Source organism: Periophthalmus magnuspinnatus, chromosome 7 (assembly GCF_009829125.3).
Source record: "Periophthalmus magnuspinnatus isolate fPerMag1 chromosome 7, fPerMag1.2.pri, whole genome shotgun sequence".
NCBI lineage: Eukaryota > Metazoa > Chordata > Actinopteri > Gobiiformes > Gobiidae > Periophthalmus > Periophthalmus magnuspinnatus.
The window spans coordinates 2,696,025-2,715,164 of NC_047132.1; the positions used below are offsets into that span (position 1 = coordinate 2,696,025).

The following is a 19,140-nucleotide window of genomic DNA, read 5'->3' on the forward strand; positions in this document are numbered from 1 at the left end:
AGGAACTCAGCTCAGCCCCCTGCCTCAATGAGCTTCATTTGGCTAGACCCAAACACTACGGGTGACATCACTCACTTAGTCCACTTCATTACAGTTTACGCTGCTTACAGACTAAAGTTTATGTAACCTTTTATAACGACCTTTTCTCAATTACTTTCTTTTTGTATTCTGACTTCAAAATGAATATTTAAATTTCTAGCTTTCATTGCAAATCCTCTGCTGGGCCTTCTTGATGATGCAACTGATGGTCAGCCCCCACTTAAGGTCTGGGCCACATCTCAGTTCTCTCCTTTCTTCCTTCCCTCTCCTCCTCTCCTTGTTCCTCTACTTTCAGCTGTCAACCAAATATGCCATTTTAAGTGGTGTTGCAAAGCTCAGAGGAGGCAAGGGAAGGAAACCATGGAGGAAATATCAGTAAGAGTTCAGGGGGCAGACATGTAGCAGAGATATAACAATGCAACTATAACTGTATATAACTAACTGTAATCTAACTACGGATGGTAGCTGTAATGTCTAGTAACTTTTTGGCTACTTTTAAACCAGGGATATCTAAAGTGGAGCCAGCAGGCCAAACTTGTCCCTACTGGAGCTCCAATTTGGCCTGCAAAGAGGCTCTGAGGTTTTAAAAGAATAATCTATTTTAATTCAATTCTGTCCAGCCGTGTTTGTCTATTTCTTAATATTTAAAGTCAATTTAATGATACATTTCAGAAGAATGTTTTTATGTACAAACTGCCATTAGGATTGGCCCTCAACCCACTAATGCACATTTATTTTTGGTGTGTGGAGGAAAAAATTTTGATTCCAAAATGGGGAGCAATTGTGATTTTATTGTGAAAGGGGCTGGAGCATCATGATCTTCTTTTATTGATACTTGGCATACTTGGCACGCTGGGGGTGTTCAGCAGTTACCATGGTGACACAATGCACACATCAGCAAACAGCCTGAGTTTACTGATGTGTTTTAAACAGTCTATTCAAGAAAAAAAAAATACAAAATGGCTTTACACAACAAATTTTCAGGAGCCTGTGATCAATATGAGCATTCGTGGTCCTATTTAAATGCTTGATTTTCAACAAAAAGGTGAGCGGGACTAACAAAAAATCTCACAATAGCTCACAACTGTAATGTTATGTGAGAGGGACTTGTTTAACAGCCCAAATCAGCTCACCTGTTGAATTTAAGTAAATTCTTTATGGTCAGATTGTGTTAAAACAAAGCTCAGATTATTTAACTTCAGTAACAGAACTTCAGACACTGTAGAGCAGGGGTGTCAAACACATTTTCACCGAAAGCCACATCAGCAAAATGGCTGCTCTCAAAGGGCCAGATGTAAAATAGATGGAGCTACTTTTTAAACTTGTTAATTAACTGTTTGTGTATTTATTACTTATTCAATGTCAATGTCATATTGCATATTCATATGCATAAATGTAAAAATGTCTGTGTAACAACATATCTCTTGATAAAATGACATGTTAAGACCATCATACCTTTTAATTTATCATGTCGAGGGCCACATAAAATGATGTGGAGGGCCACATTTGGCCCCCGGGCCTTGAGTTTGACACATGTGCTGTAGAGCCTTCAGTTACCATCACACTTCCAGGAAATGTTGAGGACATCAGCTCCAAAGTATTTTATTGTGAAAGGGGGCGGACGCTCATGGTCGTGCTTTTATTGTGAAATGTGGGTGTAGGCGGACAGTCGCGCTTCCTCAAACTCTCCCCACCGCAGCCGCCCGTATTGCGCTTTTCTCTGTGTACCACTCCGTCCTAAGGTAAGATGACTGTGGATATTTAAACTTCTTAACTCTTGCCAAAGTCTGTGCTGTGAGGTGCGACCCGTGCTTGTGCTTTGGCTCTTCCCTTACTGTTACAGGACTTTCGTCGGGCACACGCGGTGTAAGGAAGAGTAACACTGCGTGGAGTTTAAAATCTATGGGCGCAAAGACCGACATGATATTGTATCGTTAAAAGTCTGTATCGTGGTCTGTCACTATATATCCAGAAGCTCGTTTCTTAAAAGCATTATTGCAGCCAAAAACAGATGAAACTACATAGACCAAGATGCTTTGCTCCACTTCAGTAAACAAAATTCAGAAACTAGTATCTTGTGATATTGTACAGTATAAAACAGTGAATAACAATAGGAAGTGTAAACTGGGATTAAAAAATAAGAGCATTTATTTGTAAATATGAAACAAACTTTGATTTACCAACACAAAATGCACATGGGCAGAACAACAGTGCAAAACCTCAGTGCAGTGCAGACTACTTGAATAAATAACTCCTGGTCAGTTGCATTTTAGTTTTGGGGATTGTGGAGTGAAAGCGAAACGACCACATTTTGAAACCGACCACGTGTTCGTGATTTGGATTGAATTAGAATTCAGCTGCAGCACAGACTGAAACTGAGTCCGGCTTTGCTCTTGCACATCCACAGACCAGATAAGATAAGATAAGATAAGATAAGATATGCCTTTATTAGTCCCACAATGGGGAAATTCCAGTATTGCACCGCACAGTTCAGGAACAGCAGGAAAATGGTAACATGCAATAAAACAAGATAATAGCTTAAAATAATTTAAAAATAAACTAAAAATAGACTCTAATGTAACACATCGTTTCTTATTATGTACAGTAAAAGTAACAATGCAGAATATAAACAGAATAAATCTCAGTAAAGTACCTGTTTCCAGCAATATGTGTGCAGTATGTGTGCACCAAGTATTTAACATACTGAGGGGACTAAGACGACACGCTCACACTTATCTCTTTTATAGGGACAAAAATCATGTCCCCATGGTGTCAATCTTTATTATTGGCTCAACAACATGATTTAAGGTGCGATACTGCAGCGGAATAGGAAAAATCTTAAGTTTAGAAATATCACTTTGAAACTTCTTCTGTAGTGTACTTACAAAAATGTTAGAAAAAAACATGTATAACAAGTGTTTCATTATGTAATGTTTTCATAATAAGGCGTTTTGTGAGTAAAAATGACCCATTTTGGGACATTTAAGCAGAAACATGAAAAGAGGCCTATTGTGGTTTAAATTTATTGCTTCATTTTGTTTGTCATATTAGATACTAAAAAATACACAGAGGGGATTTTGTATATCTTCAATAAATTAGACTTGAAATTAGATATCAAAAAATGGTTCTGGATGATTTGTCAAAATTTTATCAAGTACAACATTGTAAACTTTGATGCATGTAAGTTCTGCTTTAAGAAGTGATTGTTATGTCCCTATGGGGGGAAAATGCATTTGAGAAAACAGCCTTTGACGTTATAATGTCCAATATAACTCTGTGGCTGCAGGTTGATTAAATATTAAAATATGTTTTGATGCAGAATGGACAATTTTCTTGTTTTCACAAAAAAAAGCTTGTATGTGAAGAGACAGAACTGGCCAAAAAACTGAAAAAAAGGTTTTACCTATAGGTATGGAGTTGCTGCAGGGTCTGGAGGTCTATATCCCACCTGAGGCTGAGGTGAAGAGCGTGCCTCTGCTCGCTCTCTCCAGCTCCGTGCGCCGTAAGATGGGCCTGTCTGCAGGGCTGGACTCCCTCCCAGACTCCCCTCTCTGTATGTGGATCAGTCCCGCACTCTTCCAAAGGAAAGGCCAGAAGGACCTGCCCCAGGGCAAAGATGGGGCCAGGCAGCAGGTGTTGAGTATGCTCGGCAACCGCCAGGCCTGCCCCAGCTTAACTAAAGGTGGGTCTATTGCTGGGTTTCAGATGACATCACAACATTCTATAAGGCTATTTACTACAGATGGAGGCAACTAAAATAAATATTGTTCAAATGCAGATTTTCTGTTGTAATTCAGTGAGTTATAGGGTCGAGTCACCGATAGAAATGAACAGTTCAAAAGTTAAGCATTTGTGAATAGGAAAAACTGGCTCTTGCCCCCATCTGCGACTAGGACATTATCACATTCTACAATCTGAAAACCACCAAAGCTCCCATTCATATTTCATATTCCAATTTTCCATGTCTCTCCTAGGTTATGGCCAGTGTAAGATGACCTTTGTGACTGCTCACTCTACAGCATACAAGGTCCTGAAGGAGACTCTCCCAATGATTCCAAACACACGGCTCTGCAGTGCCCCCACAGTCCCTCTGGGGGCACTGCCTGACACTGAACAGGACGCGGTCATCATTCACCAGGGTCGAGTTTACCTGTCTGTGAAAAAAGCCAAGAAACGGATAGCCAGACCTCATAGCTCTGCTGGAGCCTGCAGTACTGTCACGGGCCAGGTGAGTTCGACACACTCACCTGTACACACGCCTCTTTTCCGTGGTTACATGTGCACACTAATGTCATAATGGCTGGTCAGTCTTGAGAGGTGTATTACAAAGTGAGTTGTGTGGTTAAGATGGGTTAGTCAAGCTCAAACCCTGGATTTCCTCTATTACGAAGGTGGCTCATTTTCAGCATGGTTGAATCACGTGAGTAACAGATGTAGCAGAGCTAACCCGATGTAGAGCAGGTTAAAGAAGTGGATATTTTGCAAGATTTATCAAAAACATGTCTGAATAGCTTTTAGATGTCGTCCATGCATGTTTGAGTAATTTAGAGAGCCCTCTTGTGCACTACTTGAACTCCCCTAACGATTAGCAGTATGATGCTGTTCACAAGTCTACGTCATCCATGCTCCCACATAACAATTCTCCATAAATGTATGAAAGCAAGATGCAAAACTGTACACAACGACTTCACAAACCTGATGCGATATGCAGTACCCTCATTAGTGGGATACACTCTGACTGTGTTATGATGTCTGTGTGAAAGGGAGAATGACTTGGCATGGAGAGTGAAGGGAGGTTGAGAGCATCAAAAGTGAAACTAAAACCTATTAAACATTTAATATGTTGTTTTCAGTGAATATAGCAACTTTGCAACTGTAAAAGGTATCTTGGTGATCCAAGTATGTCAAACTCAAAGCCCGGAGGCCAAATGTGGCCCTCCACATCATCATACCTTTTAATTTATCCTGTGCCTAGTTTACATCTAGACAAATACATATACAATAACTGTAACTTGAATAAGTAATAAATACAGAAACAGTTAATTACCAAGTTAAAAAAGTAGTTAGATTTATTTTATATCTGGCCCTTTGAGAGCAGCCATTTTGCTGATGTGGCCTTCGATGAAAATATGTTTGACACCCCTGTGGAAGAAGTATAATGCCCCATCTTTAAGAGCCCGAGTTAGGACTTACACTATAGCACTGATCAATAATAAATGCAGAAAGACTTGTTCAAAGATAGGCAGATCTGATCTGAGTGTGTGCACAGTGGTTATATGCATGTAATCACTTGCAAACACAAGCGTGCAGACGGAGCTTTAACTCACCCATGCTCAAGGGCACGGAGGTCACCAGAGGGGGCACTCTAACACACTGCTCTTCAGAGCTTTACAACATTGAAGTTCAGGCCTTGAGAAGCCAGCTCACTGAAGTAAAACCTGGCTATGGGGTATTCCATCAAAGTGGCTTAACAAGTCCAGGCTTATCCTGAAATGCTGAGCTGAAACCAGCCCCGTCTCCAGTTTATCCAGCCCCGTCTCCAGTTTATCCAGCCCCGTCTCCAGTTTATCCAGCCCCGTCTCCAGTTTATCCAGCCCCGTCTCCAGTTTATCCAGCCCCGTCTCCAGTTTAACCAGCCCCGTCTCCAGTTTAACCAGCCCCGTCTCCAGTTTAACCAGCCCCGTCTCCAGTTTAACCAGCCCCGTCTCCAGTTTAACCAGCCCCGTCTCCAGTTTAAACCTCAAATCGAGAGGCTCAAAATGTGCATCAGTTGTGATGTTTTTTATGATCTGACTAAATGAGAGAGGAGGCAGAGTGTGCACGGTAGGGCTGTGCTATAGTACAAACTCATTCCAAACTTTAAATGTATATTTCTCTGGAATTATTTGTCCTATCAACACAAAATGAAAAACCGTGCTGATCTTGCCACCTTGCTGTTTATGCCTGAAGTCTGTGTTTTCAGATGGTAGAAGATTGAATTGAAAAGTGAGATTGATCCAAGTTTTCGATTCAATCTCACCATATCACCCAGCCCTAGTGCACAGGCAATAGTTTGATATGGTATGTAGAACTTTTCTGTTCATTCTGATCTGAGGAGTGAGGGCAAAGAAGTGACTCCCTCCACCTCTCTTGTTCGCCAAGCCTGCCACGATAATTGCGACTTGTTGTGGAAAAATAATATATTTTGATGAATAATTATCCATTTGTGAAGCCTGGTGAGTACTTATTACAACAGATATGGAAAGGGTTTAGCCTTGCCCTGGTTACCGACGGGCACCCTTCCGGTGAGCTCTGAGTACCAGAACGACAAATATCATGCATTACAAAAGCAGGGTCACTGAACAGGGTTCAGTCATGTATTAATATTTGTTTACACTTGAAGACAGGAAAAAACACAATGCCTACCTCACATCTTAATTTCTGGCCTGACACAGATCAAATGCGATTTACACAAAGACATATGATAAGAATATTTTCTTCACAACATGAATACAAATACATTTCCATTGCAGACTTATCATTCCAAAATCTGAAAGCTTATTTGGGGTGATCTCAATACTATTGGAGCTTAATATTAATGACATGTATAATTTCTTTGCAGAAGAGGGGAGACATTTGCCATTTTTATGTAATGCGATAAAACTTGAGCAGTAGAGGGTAGAATAAATAACTTCAGTTGTTTATTATTAGTTAATTCTGCTATTAATTTGCTGAAGTTCAGGCAATTTATTGACTATTTAAATTTTTTTTACTGGGATTATCCTGTGCTGTGTCACTGGCATAAAGTGCTTTTAATGTTATAGTTTATCGCAAAAATTCTCTGTAGTGATATATGGTGCTTTAAAGAGTGTTTTTGTGACAAGTCTACTGTTCGCTTTCTCCTCTCCTTCTGGTCACTCCACAGGCAGAGAGGAGGCTGGCTGCGTAGTGCATAGCCTAGTTGCAGGGAATAAAGTTACATGAAGTCAATTTTAAACTTTATGCAGACAGAGATAAATGGATTAAACACAGATGATGAGGTGTGCATGTGCTGAAACATTGGATTAAAATGTTTCTTTTGACATTCTTGGAGACAAAGCTAAAAAAAATCTTCCCAGCTTAGCTTGGTCCTGACCAGGTTTGCACCCAGGTACTTGTTACTACAGCAACTCGGTGCCAACTCTGGTTAGCCACTTTTGTGAAACGGATTTGTTGAGCCTGGAAATAAGCCTGGCTTTAGCTCGCCTCATGGAATACCTCCTATGTCCAACCAGCTTCTAGGTATACTCCTATGATCATGCTCTGTGTGTTTTACATTATCAAGTGTTGTAAGAGCTTTGTGTAAGTTGATTTTGTGTCTTTAGGTGGCGCCAGTCATCCACAATAAGCTCAAGAGGAGGCAGGACTCTCTATGTGAGGGCACAAATAAGTCTCAACCCAAACCCTCAGGAAGCCAGCAAAGGGCGACTCAGAGCCAGGGGTCCAGTGCGGTGGCCACTCAATGCCACAGTGACAGTGTGTGGGCTGGTTGCAGCGACGGAGGCAGCAAGGACCAGGAGCCACCAGAGGAATCCAGTGATCAGCGCCTGGGCCTGGCCCTGGCCCCTTACAGCGATCAGCACAGCCACACTGAGAGCTCCGCGCTTTTGGCCCTTCACAGCTCGGGCTCAAAGATGAACATTGACTTTGATGAGTTGGCGAGCAGAGAGAGGATCGCTGTGATAAAGTCCAAATTGGACTCTCAGTGAACAAAGGGCCAGTGCATATTATAGGTTGTCATGTTTTTCTAATTCTGACTTGGTTTGTGGAAACATGTTGAGCAAAAAAGTAGGGTGCACTGATCCAGTATATCGAAACTATGGTTTTGGTAGCAGTTGATATCAGTAAATACTCAGTGTAGGGATTGAAAATGGCATTTTCTCTCACAAAATGGTTAATTTATTACAAAATTGGTTCAGTTGTGTTTTGTAACTGTTATTTATCCTGCAAGAACATTATGAGATGTGGTCCTGCATCAGTCAGTAAATTAAAGGCCCTACCAGGATAGTGATACCAATACTCGATCTTACAAATTTAGCTGGATCAGTACTAGTATTTGATATTAGTATTGGTGGCCCATGTGGTCATCCTGAATAGTCTGGTGTACTATCTTATGTACAAATTATTATTCCTTGAGTGATATTAGTTAGCACATAGCTGGTTAGCCTCTGCGATGCCTTTGACCTCTTAATATTTGAATTTTTCAAAAAGTATGGAAAAATGAATGAGAAATGTACCTCCAGAATCGACACAGACTTGGAAGTTGGAAGACTATTGAGCCCAGATTATTTATACCTGTATAACCTAACTGAATAAAAATAATCTGCCAATTATTTTGAATACAATATCACTCCTACATCTGATCTTTGTCACTTTAGTTTGTGTTTAAAAAGAAAAAAAAATGCTGTGAAACTGCTTGCTTCTCCATAGATTAGGTAGGTAGACTCCATGTAACTTTTCCTGGAGGTGAGCTCCATAGAGAACTTGTGTTTAAAAAATTTGGCTTTAATTATTTGGTTATCTCTTTCCTTTGCTCGTCTACTCATTGAAAGAAAGTGTATGTTTGACAAAAGCTTTGTTTGAACAGATAATTACATTCAGATTTTATAGAAAATAGGTAATATATTATTGTAAAGCACACAAAATACTGGGTCCTTTTTCACAATAAACCTCTTTATTTTGGATGACTTCAATACTCTTGTCACAATACTAAAATTTCAGACTCGACTTGGTCTCAGACTAAGGAATAAACTTGATATTCAGTACTGATTCCAATATCACAATAATGGTAAAAAAAAAAACAAAAAACCCACTAGGTTCATAGTGGTCCAGGGATTAGTCTTTGTGTCTTATACTTGTTCTGACAGCTCAAGATTTTTGTGAAACTATTCTGGAAAGGTTCATTACTGTCCTGTGAATGTGGCCTTTTTAGTATCGATATCTGCTCAAATGAGTGTCTAGTTTCTGTACTAGTTGTAGTATCGATTAGCATCTCCGTTTCAGTATTTTTGACAACCCTTAACTGAAAATAGTTGTCTGAATCAGACCATTGAGTCTTAGGCTATAACTGTGTTTTGTAATTGTGATTTTCTAACCCTGATGTAAAGTTGTTTCGATGTACAGATCATGTGAGGCAAATCTGCAGTCTTTATATGTCAGTTGTTGTGACAACTATAATAAGCATTGGCATTTGCTGTCACCCTGGACCCCAAGGTTAGAAAAGAGTTGACAGGTACAAGCTGGTGTACCACTAGAGGGCGCTGTGCCAGTGCTTGCAGTGGGTGTTTTTCTGTTATCAGTGAGTGCTCTATCCCAAACACAAATGCTAGTGTCTGTACTTCAGGAGGATACAGAGATAACGGGAGTACACCCACCCCCTCCCACCCCCACCCTTGGGTGCTGTCAGCCCGTATAAGTGGCACCTTGCTCACAGCCAGGCAATCACACAGAATGGTGATGGCACGCCGCTCACCCTCAGCGCACACTCAGGTAAGTCCCTGGCCTGGACCTGGCCCTCTAAACTAACTTATGTTTAGTTTTCTTATTGAACATAAATGTCATTTATGCAACAGCTGATACTAGTACTAGTATAGTTTGGGAATAAATCACAATTAACACAGGTGAGTGTAGAAGCCAAAATTTGTACTCAAGTAAGAGTAATGTTACTTCAAAATAGTACAAAATACTACTACTACTACAACAACAAGTACAAAATAATATTACTTAAGAAGTGCAAAGCAGTGGTCAAAGAAATTACTTGGGAAAGAGAAAAGAGTTTGGAAAAACTTCTACTCAAGTAAGAGTCATTTAATTTCAATACATTAAATAATGCACAAAATCTTACACAAAATAGACACAAAGATTTGACAAACAATCATATCTGAGGCAACGGTACAAGAAACAAATGTTCATATCATTTCATATTGGCATCATAAAGCTTTTGTCACTTGTAGACTTGCTCTCAAGTAAGAGTGCTGTTACTTTAATTTAAACTATTACTCAAGTAGAGTTAAACTATACTGCTAGAAAAGGACTGAAAAGTGCAATTTCTTAAAAAAGTTACTTGAGTAAATGTAACTGATTACTACCCACCTCTGTTTAAAAATGTATGTAATAATGATGTAAAATAATTTTTAAGTATACGTAGGTTTATTCATTTAGAGTGCTCGGCCCTTCAGAGATCAGAGTATTTTGAGTAGAATGCTGATACAATTTATTATTGTTTTTTGATATGTTCTTCTTTATAAAAGGTAAAATGTATTTGTAATGTAATTTTACTGATTAAATCCCAAATCACCTCATTAGGTTGACGCAATACTCGTTCCTGATTATAATACCACAATGAAGATTAGACATACTCCAATTTACTAACAGAATGTACATTTCATACATAAAACACAACGTTTACCACAAGATCTTTATAGTTATGATAAAACTCAGGAAACGTTTAGGAAAGATCAAATTTAGTCCTGTTAACAAATGGGTGTTAACAGGTGGGTAGAATAGCTTAAGAGTAATGTACTTAAGAGTAATGTTACTTCTAAATAATATTATTCAAGTAGAAGTACAAAGTAGCAGTCCAATAAATTATTCCAGTAAGAGTAAAACGTCTTTGGGGAAAGAACTACTCAAGTAAGAGTAACTTGAACAGTTATTTTCAGGACATAACATCTGATTTATAATTTGAAGTGAATGTAATTGGAAGCATAACAGATGTTGTGCATTATTTAAGGGATGGATACAAAAATGGCTCTGCGTGCTGCACTGCTCTATCAGCCTGGGCCCCCTGTGTGCCGATGGAGCCCGCCTACGCTGTGGCTCCGAGCTCCTAGGGGACCTGATCTTCGTGTGTGGGGACCGTGGCATCTACTTAGGCAAGTGTTTCGGCCCCTGCATGGTTACATAAGTGTGGGTTAGGAATGGGACTGAGCGATACTGATTCTATCAGGTTACTGTAGCCTGTGTTTACATGAGGAGTACATCAGCTCAGGGCCACAGCCACAGAAACAACAGCAGATATCTCACTCTCTCAGCCAGGGCGCATTAACCTGCCTGCTCAAAGTCAATACTTAAATGGCCCACATATGCTATTTTCTGATCTGTTATGATGTTGCTTCCTCATCACAAACAGACCTGGAGTTGTGTTTTGCTTCATTTATGCATTTAACACATAAACCCTCCATATTTAGGCCGAGTTCTTCTCTAAACAGAAAACACTCTCTTCCGCCTTGTGATGTCATGTGATAATACAGGAGTTTTTAAAATCCACACACCTTCACTAGAATCATTTGGATAATTTGAGCTTTGGAATTGCCAATCGCTACTGAACTAAAGGTAAAATGTAGCTGTTGACTTAAAAACTACCACTACATGACATCACAACATGGAACAGAGTATTTTGAGCTTTGGGGATATAGACATTAGTGAAGCATTAGTGAAAGTGAATGTATTTGTTTTTCCATTAGCCAAAATAAATAATGAATCTGAACCAACAAGCGTTCTATATTTTACTTATTTTAAAATTGGGTTGGGGAGTTCCTCCTCTGCTCCATCTGACCCTTTCCTCTGCATCTTCTGCTCCATCTGACCCTCTCCTCTGCATCCTCTGCTCCATTTGACCCTCCCTTCTGCATCCTCCGTGCCTCTATTCCTCCGACCCTCTCCTTTGATCCATCTGACCCTCTCTTCTCCGTCCGCTGTTCCATGTGATCTTCTCCTTTGTATTATCTCCATCTGTGCCTCTCCTCTGCTACCTCTGTTCCATCTGACCCTCTGCTCCATCTGACATTCTTCCTCTGCCTCCTCTGCTTCTCTGCTCCTCTGACCCTCTGCATTCTGGTGCAGTACAGAGTAGACAGCCCTTCCCCTGGTTTCCTCTCTATGACAGGCCAAGGCCATAGAGCTGCTATCACCTCCAGGGTTGGGGCAGCCTCGCTCAGATAGAGTGAAAACAAACTTTATCTGCCCAAACTGCACACAGAGGAACAATGACTATTCAAAAGTTCATTTGCACTGGGCGAGTGTAGAGTTTGAACCTACATTTAACTCTTCATCAAATCTGTATCTGACTTTTAATATAAATCAATAATATGTAACTTTCTGGCAGTGGGATCTACCACCTGCTTGTCTCCAAGGAGATGTTGCTTTGCTTAGACCAGAAGGTCTCAAACCTTTCACACAAAGTGCCACCATAGAAAAGATTTGGCTTTCCCAGTACCAGGTCTAAACTGGTAATTTGACACCACCACAAAGGTTACATTGTCTGCCAGCAGAGAAACTAAACTGGACCCCAATGGCAAATAGTAGTTAGTAGAAGATAGTAAGATTTTATAAAGTAAGACTTTATAAAATCTACACAAATAAAAAAAAAAGTCTGTCCCTGCACTATGTCATAGCTCCATTCTCCCTCCATGCTCAGATTAGACTCTCTCTCTATGGTTGGATTATTTTAATTGTGAGTTTTAAGCCATATTATAATGTTTCCTCCTCAAAAAAGTTGTTTTGCTTCATTCACACATGTTATCCTTTATTATTAGTCTGTCTACATCTCCAAAGCTCAAAATGCTCTGTTCCACCTTGTGATGTCATGAGGCATTCATTTTCACGTTAACAGCTCCTTTTACCTTTAGTTTAGTAGAAATTGGCCATTCCAAGTCTGAAATGATCTAAATGATTCGAGTGAAGGTGTGTGGAATTTAAAAACACAATGGAGCACTTCTGTATTAACACATGACATCACAAGGTGGAACCAGGTGTTTTCTGTTTGAGAGAACTCGGCCTAAACAGTCTGTGTGTTACATATTTGAATGAAAAAAAACAAACAACTCCAGGTGTGTTTTGGTTGAGGGAACAAAATTATTACATAAATCAGAAATGAGTGTAATATAGGCCCTTTAATCAACTTTAATCAATATGAATGTGCCAGAGTACGCTAATTTGAACTCTTTTTTTATTGGTAGTCACCAAACTGGCCTAACCTTGTGGCTCTCTTGTGTGCAGGGAAGCGTGGCTGGTCTGGGTACGGCCCACGGCCCCGGGGCAGAGGCATAGTAGACCAGTGCTGCCTGGGCCCCGGCTGTGACCTGCATCACTTAGAGAAGTACTGTGCCAAAGCCAAGGACCTCTCCACCACCACCACCAGCAGCAGCACACAGGCACCCACAGCGGTAAGAACCAAGGGCCACACAGGCCTCAGTCATTATGTCTGCATGGGGGTCTTGTTGACCTTTTCCATGTGAGGTTAGTGCATACTTTATATGTGTGTCCTAAAAATGACAACCACTGGCAGCATAGTGATGGCTACAGGAACTCCTCCATAAGAGTGTGAGTGCTTAATCCCATGTAATCCAGGTTTAGTCCCGTGTAGTCTGGGTTTAGTCACGTTTTGGGTCAGGTTTTGGGTCTTTTTTGGCATGTTTCAGGCAGGATTCCTGTTTCTTGCTTCTGTGCCACTGGTGTCAGACAAGCCTTCTCTGTATTTCAGGAGCAGCAGTTCCAGGCCCTGTTCCAGAAAAAGCTGGTGGAGAGGTTGGGGGTCCCTGGGAGCCCGCACAGAGATGCCTACAGAAAGAGCTCAAAGCCCTCAGAGCACAGGCCCCTGACAACTCCTCACAGAAGGACTAGAATGAGGGGCTCCACGGGCTATCCATCTGCGGATCCCAGTAGCTCCACAAATTCATGACACTGCTGAGGGGCCCGCACTGGCCCCTTCACCCCGAGGGACTACAAAAGGATTTGTTGCACTGAACACTGAGAGTATGTGCTTTGTATAAAGACTAAGGAACTAGGCTTTGATGGAGCTACTGTAGAACAGAGACTGACAGCCCCAGGTAGGATGGCACTGGGGACTCTGCACTGGTGTACTTGTGGCCTTAAGGAGCACATTTTCTATTCTGTTTCTGAATGAAAGTCATGTGAAAACACTTGAACCTGTTGGACCACGATGCACGCCAGGTGTTAGTGTCACAGCTCTCTGCTTAGAGCTGCTTCAGTCTGGGACTCTAGCCCGGCCTCCTGACCCCCTGCCCTCCCTGTTCCTGCTCTGGAGGTACATATGTGAAGATCTAAATGGTGACCTGTTGTGAACAGTGCAGAGAGATGCTGGATGTCCATGACCCTGTGTGCCAATGTGTGGAACAAATGTAAGCCCATGTTTTCATGCCATACACTTTTATATCTTTGTTCTAAGTTAAATGTTATTTCAATGCAAATTATTTATTTCATTATTTCATTTTCAAGGTGTATTTTAAGTGTGTTGTAAAATAAAAGCAACTCCGATGTGAAGGTTAAATCTCATTGGTCCTTGAACTGTGTCCCAGTGAAGGGGCTGTGGGAAGGCACTGCACCAACCAAATAACAGCATCCTCATCAGTCTTTTTCTTAAAGGTCCTATATTATGTAAAAATGACTTATGTGAGCTTTTAGTCATGTTATAATGTTGTTACCTGCTCAAACACATCAGGAGTTATGTTTTGTTTATTCACACATGAGTAATTCTGCATTATTAGGCTGTTCGCATGCCCAAAGTTCAAAATGCTCTGTTCCACCTTGTGATGTCATTTAGTGGTAGCTATTTTAGCCTCAATTGAATTGCTTTACTCTTCAATACTCTAAAATAACCTTAAGTTGTTGCTTTTATTTTTTCTTTTTACCTTTTGTACAGATGTTTTGTACAGCTTGTCAGCTTACAAGTGAGGAATAACTTTGGGCCACTGCAAACCGTTTAAAATGAACTAGTTGTGTTTTTTACACTTTTAAGAAGGTGTCGTAATGGTGGATGTAGCGGACCAAAGAGTGCAGACTCGGGCAGATTTACAGTGTTTATTTACAGTTTGTGACACAAAATACAGAACCGAGGGTTGATCTGGTGGAGAGCAGGAAGCCAGGTGCGGGCCAGGATCCAGGAGCGGAGCATAGAGTGCAGCGGAGACAACGATGCAGGTAGCACCAGGGCAGGGAGCAGATTGCAAACCAGGGTTCAGTAACGTGGAGTGCAGAGATAAGCCAAGACAGTACCAGGGCTGGGAAGCAGGGTAGAAGCAGGGTCGGAGCAGGGACGGTCCAGCAAGCAGGGTGAAGACACACGTAGGATCCAGCACCGAAACAGGATGTAGAAACGCAGGAACGACAACGATCTTGCGCCGAATGTCTAGTCCTGGCTCCACTTACGCTCCGCAGCAGGTGGAGGTAATTGCCCTGATGCGCTCCAGGTGCGCGCGGGAGGAGCCAGGAACTCCGCCCAACTCCAGGCTCAGACAGATGAGGGAGGGGAAAGCACACAGGGAGACGGAAAATGCAGGATCATGACAGAAGGCAAAAACCAGGTAAGCATCTTTAAAGCCCTCTGACATGCCATGAGGAAACACCAGAAGGCCTGTACCTCACAACAAAGTATCAGGATTCAGAGCAGAGATAAGGCAAAGAAAGCAACCTGTGTCACATAGTGACACAGGTTGCTAGTGACCCCCCCCCCCCCCCCCCCCCCCCCCCCCCCCCCCCCCCCCCCCCCCCCCCACACACACACACCTACCTTTGATCACCTTTGATGCTCAGGGCTGCAGCTGGAGCATACTGTAGCTGTCTGGATGAATTGTGCTTATTGTGCACTTTCACTGTAAATGCATTTAAAGTGTTAAAGGCCAAGGCTTGGACCTGACTTGTAACTTTTCTTGGGAACGGTACAACCTCCATGTCTCCATGGAGATGGTCTTGCTTGAAATATTTTAAAGAATGCATGAATTTGATTTATCTGCATCCAAAATGTTCCTGTTAAGTATTAACTGTCTACCTCCATGGAAACCTGCATGCGGCATGCCCACCACCAGGAATCTTACACAGTGCTGCTTTAAATTGGGCTCAGTAGAATAGCTGCATACATGCACATACATGTGTAATCTGCTTTACAGGCTTGTCATTGCTTGTCAGGCTTGTCCACACTCAGTGGTGGTAAGCTACTATTGTAGCCACAGCTGCCCTGGAACAGACTGACTAAAATGAGGCTGCCAATCTGCACCATGGACCTCCCACCACCAATAATACTCATTCTCGAACAATGATAGAAAATGGTGAAGGCTAGAATCAAACCTCCACCCTTCGGGTTGGTGGATGAATGCTCTACTGAGCCACTGTGGCCCCATTAATAAGATATGGCTGTCTGTGTCTGTGATGTCACTCACACTGTAACTGTCCTTTTGTGTTTTACGCTCGAGCTGTGGATCAGATACTTTGTCAGGACACACTGCTGCATAGTTACCAAAGTCTATCTCCACTGAGAAGCACCTGGCTACAATATCAGTATTAATCTGGTTACCGCCTGATGGGAGATTTTTCATATCAGTGAGGGTCCCATATGGACATATGAGTTCCTTTTTATATTGGACTCATATTTGGTTTAGGGCTCTGCTGTCTCTGTGCCCATGTGTCAGGCCCAGTTTGTCCTCAGTCCTACAATGAGTAAATAATAAATTATACTGTACTAATACTGAATAAATACTATAACTACTGTTACTGTTACTAAAACAAGTGATTTCTAGTTTTTAGGAGGTTTTGAAATACAAGCTATAGATTTAAAATCTGTGCAGGATTCACACTCTTCATCTGTAGATACCTCATTTTGTTGGGTTGTCCCTGGTTTGTTCGCTTGTACACTCTGCTGTTCTGCAGTGTGTGTGGTGTGTGTGGGCAGTGCTCAAGGCCTCACTGCTCTATCAGTCTATCTCCACCTGCAGGACCAGGCAGCAGGCATGCACTCCCCACGTGTACAGGCTGAATGCATACACACATGCCCCCTCAGAAAGCCCAGTGGACTGGGCAGGACGAATGGCGAGCAAGGCTGGCCTCCCCATGCGGGGGCACTGTGCAGGATCAAATAAGCTCTACTTGGAATACATTGTCTGAAATGGAATAACTGTTGCCATACCTGCTTGTCAAAGCCTTAGCCAAAAGCTAAGCAGGTTTAGGCCTGGTTAGTACTTAAACAGGAAACCGCTGTGAATACCAGCTGTTGCAGTGGAGAAGCCGTGACTCTTATGCATACTGTTGTTGTGTTCTTAGGCAAGACATTTCACCCACATTGCCTAGTATGAATGTGGTGTGTGAGTTTTGGTGGTTGTTGGAGGGCTGATGGTGCAGATTGACAGTTCCGCTTACTATCACCAAGTGTGGAGTAAATTAATAATATACAAAATTGTAAAGTGACTTTGAGCTACATAAAACTAAAGCATTCATATTGAAGGTGCACTATGTAACTTTTTCCAGTGGGGTGGGTATTTGTCTATATGGAGATGCAATTGCTTTCCCTGAAATGTTCCATGCATTAAACTATAGTCCTTTCTGGGTTTTTTGCGAAAAAAAGTGCCTTGAAAACTCCACATTCTTACTGTGAGGTCTTACTGTCAGATCCGACCTGTAACTTAACCTAGTGTTAACTGTTTATCTCCCTGGAAATAATATAAAACTCTCATGGTAAAAGCAATGCAATAATCATCTTTATGAAGACAATATCATGGGTCGTCTCAGCCATTTCCTGCACATTTCCTCAGAACAAAGAGTGTGGATGATACACTAATATCTATCATCTATCAACCTATCATCAGGTCTAAAAGTCCTCCCTCACAGCACATTCTGATAGTGTCCTCTGATAAACGCAAACGTCACATCAGACATGAAGAATGGGACATATTTTAAGTCACTTATAGTCTGTATATTCATCTGAGTGATCTCTCTCTCTCTCTCTCTATATATATATATATATATATATATATATATATATATATATATATATATATACAGCAGCTTGAAATGGTGAATAATTAGGATGCTCAGAATGCAGAAACTGAGGAATAACTTTGGACCACTGCAAACTGTTTAAAACTTAAAAGTCTAGTTAAAAATCAGATACAGAGGCTTTAAATAATCTTAGGGGGCTTTAAAATGCCTGACTAAAATGAGACTTGTGAGAGTTTTGGCCCCATGTTTGATCCAGTCTCATTATAAGTGGGAACGAGCTATAAGCAAAGGAACATCATATTCAGATACCAACATTTTGGTAAAGGGTCACATTTATAGAGCTCTCCTCCACCTTCAAGGACCTCACAATACTTTACATCAAGGAGCCATTCACACACACAATTCATAATACATTCATAGGAGCTTAAGCGTCTTGCCCAAGGACACAAAAACAGCATTCTTCTGTTCGAGCTGGAGTCAACTTTGGATCACTGGACAAACACAACCAACCAATCGAGTACTGTCACCGCCGGAAAGAGGCATTTTTAGGGTTTAAATGAATAACATGAATAAATGCCTGGCCAAAAAAAAGGCTGCATCTGGATTTAACTAAGCAAAGACGTTGGAGTTGCTTCAGTTGGTCAGGTCTAAGTTCAGCAACAGTATGTGCTCAAAAAAATGAGGTCAGCTTACACCTGAATATACTGAATGACCAGGTTATTCCATCAATGGATTTTTTCTTCCCTGATGGCACAGGCATATTCCAAGATGACAATGCCAGGATTCATCGGGTTCAAATTGTGAAAGAGTGGTTCAGGGAGCATGAGACATCGTTTTCACACATGGATTGGCCACCACAGAGTCCAGACCTTAACCCCATTGAGAATCTTTGGGATGTGCTGGAGAACGCTTTGTGCAGCGGTCAATGCAAGATTTTGGTGAAAAATTTATGCAACACTGAATAGAAATAGATCTTGTGACATTGCAGACGTTTATGCCACAGCGAATGCATGTCATAATCAAAGTTAAAGGCAGTCCAACCAAATATTAGAGTGTGTGACCATTTTTTGGTGGCGACTTTTTTTTGGCCAAGCAGTGAATGAGCAGAAATAAAACTGTTGTCTGCGGGATGGTCAGGTAACAAGTAAACTTCACTACAGGTCAAAATCTAGAGAAAAGAGAAGTGCTTACAACAAGTACTGCAGACGTATTGTGCTTGGTCTGCTATATAGTTGTAATCTATGACGCCTGTGGATCATTATATTATATTTCCCAATAGTGATCTAAAATTTAAAAAGTTGGAAAGTTTTGCCTTGCCTCTTTAAAGTGCTTTGCCGTAAACATTATCATAACAGT

The 19,140-nt window shown here is 41.3% G+C and overlaps 2 protein-coding genes across 2 annotated transcripts; both read left to right on the forward strand.

Annotated features, from left to right (window-relative positions):
* The first annotated feature begins 1,668 nt into the window (after window positions 1-1,668).
* Window positions 1,669-8,748, forward strand: si:dkeyp-110g5.4 (uncharacterized protein LOC561637 homolog). Its single transcript, XM_033969912.2, has 4 exons — window positions 1,669-1,781; window positions 3,449-3,721; window positions 4,014-4,267; window positions 7,383-8,748. The coding sequence occupies exons 2-4, from the start codon at window positions 3,451-3,453 to the stop codon at window positions 7,764-7,766; spliced, it is 909 nt and encodes a 302-aa protein (XP_033825803.1). The 5' UTR covers window positions 1,669-1,781; window positions 3,449-3,450; the 3' UTR covers window positions 7,767-8,748.
* Window positions 8,749-9,513: 765 nt separating this feature from the next.
* igf3 (insulin-like growth factor 3) lies at window positions 9,514-13,738 on the forward strand. Its single transcript, XM_033969884.1, has 4 exons — window positions 9,514-9,546; window positions 10,790-10,931; window positions 13,057-13,223; window positions 13,541-13,738. The coding sequence occupies exons 1-4, from the start codon at window positions 9,514-9,516 to the stop codon at window positions 13,736-13,738; spliced, it is 540 nt and encodes a 179-aa protein (XP_033825775.1).
* The last annotated feature ends 5,402 nt before the right edge of the window (window positions 13,739-19,140 follow it).

What these genes read in the sequence shown, in the direction of transcription:
- igf3 (XM_033969884.1), top strand. Translation starts at nt 9,514, where the DNA reads ATGGCACGCCGCTCACCCTCAGCGCACACTCAG. An exon ending in CACCCTCAGCGCACACTCAG is followed by an intron (nt 9,547 to 10,789) that starts GTAAGTCCCTGG and finishes GCATTATTTAAG; the next exon opens with GGATGGATACAAAAATGGCT. An exon ending in GGACCGTGGCATCTACTTAG is followed by an intron (nt 10,932 to 13,056) that starts GCAAGTGTTTCG and finishes TCTTGTGTGCAG; the next exon opens with GGAAGCGTGGCTGGTCTGGG.
- si:dkeyp-110g5.4 (XM_033969912.2), top strand. Translation starts at nt 3,451, where the DNA reads ATGGAGTTGCTGCAGGGTCTGGAGGTCTATATCCCACCTGAGGCTGAG. An exon ending in CTGCCCCAGCTTAACTAAAG is followed by an intron (nt 3,722 to 4,013) that starts GTGGGTCTATTG and finishes TGTCTCTCCTAG; the next exon opens with GTTATGGCCAGTGTAAGATG. An exon ending in GCAGTACTGTCACGGGCCAG is followed by an intron (nt 4,268 to 7,382) that starts GTGAGTTCGACA and finishes TTGTGTCTTTAG; the next exon opens with GTGGCGCCAGTCATCCACAA.